The sequence below is a fragment of the Perkinsus marinus genome, assembly GCF_000006405.1.
Source record: "Perkinsus marinus ATCC 50983 genomic scaffold scf_1104296928206, whole genome shotgun sequence".
Lineage (NCBI taxonomy): Eukaryota > Perkinsozoa > Perkinsida > Perkinsidae > Perkinsus > Perkinsus marinus.
Window position 1 is genome coordinate 1 of NW_003216904.1, and position 1,477 is coordinate 1,477.

Below are 1,477 nucleotides of genomic sequence, written 5' to 3' on the forward strand. Positions count from 1 at the left end.
AGCAGTAGTGATGGTAATATGACTACTGTAGAAAATATATGCAGAGCAAGGTCCAACTGTAGCTACTGAGGTTACCTGCTTAGCGTCACTAATTCCACATAGTTTGGCCCACCGCTGAGAAGAGTCACCACTGAGGAACAGTAACAGACCCTAGGTCCTACCTTCACACAGAGCGCCAGGATTTGGACACGTTTGTCCATCTCCACATAGTTCCGTAGTAACTATAAAAAGAGGCAGTGCTCTTCCTGGTACACGTGATGGGAGCTTACCGCAGTGTTATGTAGAGGGAGCTGATTATTGATACTCACATCCACAATCTGTACGTTGCCGTTGGGCCCTATCCATGACAGCACCACAATCGGAACCTTGGCAGAGGGAATAACCTGATGGCACAAATCGGACATGATTTGAATCTTCCTCCGGGAACCCTAAGATATCACCTGCACGACCCTCAAGCCGACACCTGGCGCTTCCTTTTCAAATTTGCTAATCGCTTTTCCCAAACCCATAACGGCTGCTGAACACAGACTCTTCTCGTCCCCTGCGGCGCCAAAGCGTTTTTTCAACGCTGCAAACCGACATATTATCGTCGCATCGATATCACTGCTTTTCTCGGAGAGCCTGCTAGCCGCCGACCCGAAGGTCTCTATAGTGGCCTCAATATCTAGGTTACTTCGTGCGACCGACAATATTGACCCTAGTATGTGATTGTGAACATGATGATCCTCCTCAGTTAAAGCTACCCGTTCAACGAAGGACGACAGTTCGCTATCTAGCAGCTCAGCTGGCTCAACAGTGGTAGAGGAAGGGGCCTCTGTAGAGGGCGAGGCGTTATCCACAACCGAACCACGAGATTTAGAGTCGTTGCCAACGGTAGTGCCAGTAGCAGATGCACTGTTGGTTTCTGCCGCTGAGGTTGCTTTCTTGGCAGCGGCAGCGGCAGCGGCGGCCTCCTGCTGTTGTTGTTGGTGCTTTATAACGAACTGAGCGGCCAGTGCAGAGGCCTCAGAAATGTCCGCTATCCTAGGTAGGGTCGGTGGGGTCATATCACCCTCCACCAGCTCCTTTGAAGGTCCTGCTGATGCCGGAATCGACGTTGCTGACATCGATGATTGTACAATCCCCGATGAAGAGAAGTCAAGTAGTCGTGAGTAGAGACAACAACTGCAGCAGCACCAGCATCACATCCATCCCTACGCCGCGACTTCCCGTCCCTCAACTCGGGAGACGCGCTTTTACAATTTTTCGTGCGGACTTTTGCTGCACTTTTCGTGCAATTTTTCATCTGGGCGGAGCGAAGCTCATGAGGCTCATCCGATTGTTGCTGGTTACTGAGAGCGATGGAGGGATGGATGGTGAAGCGCTCTGTATATGGGCACTATCCTCGGGTATCGGGTACCAAGCCGTGTTGGCGGAGGTGGGGTGGGCAGGGCTGCATTCGACCACCTGCATAGTGGGTAGCCTAAATAAGTACCAC

General features: G+C 51.6%; 1 protein-coding gene across 1 annotated transcript; it reads right to left on the bottom strand.

Annotated features, from left to right (window-relative positions):
• Positions 1–161: 161 nt before the first annotated feature.
• Pmar_PMAR020973 (hypothetical protein) lies at positions 162–1,099 on the bottom strand (the record flags this gene model as incomplete). The annotated part of the gene is made up of 4 exons (XM_002788387.1): positions 162–221; positions 270–428; positions 744–1,023; positions 1,052–1,099. Coding segments are annotated over 4 exons (547 nt in total), but the record flags the coding sequence as incomplete, so codon positions are not given.
• Positions 1,100–1,477: the final 378 nt, after the last annotated feature.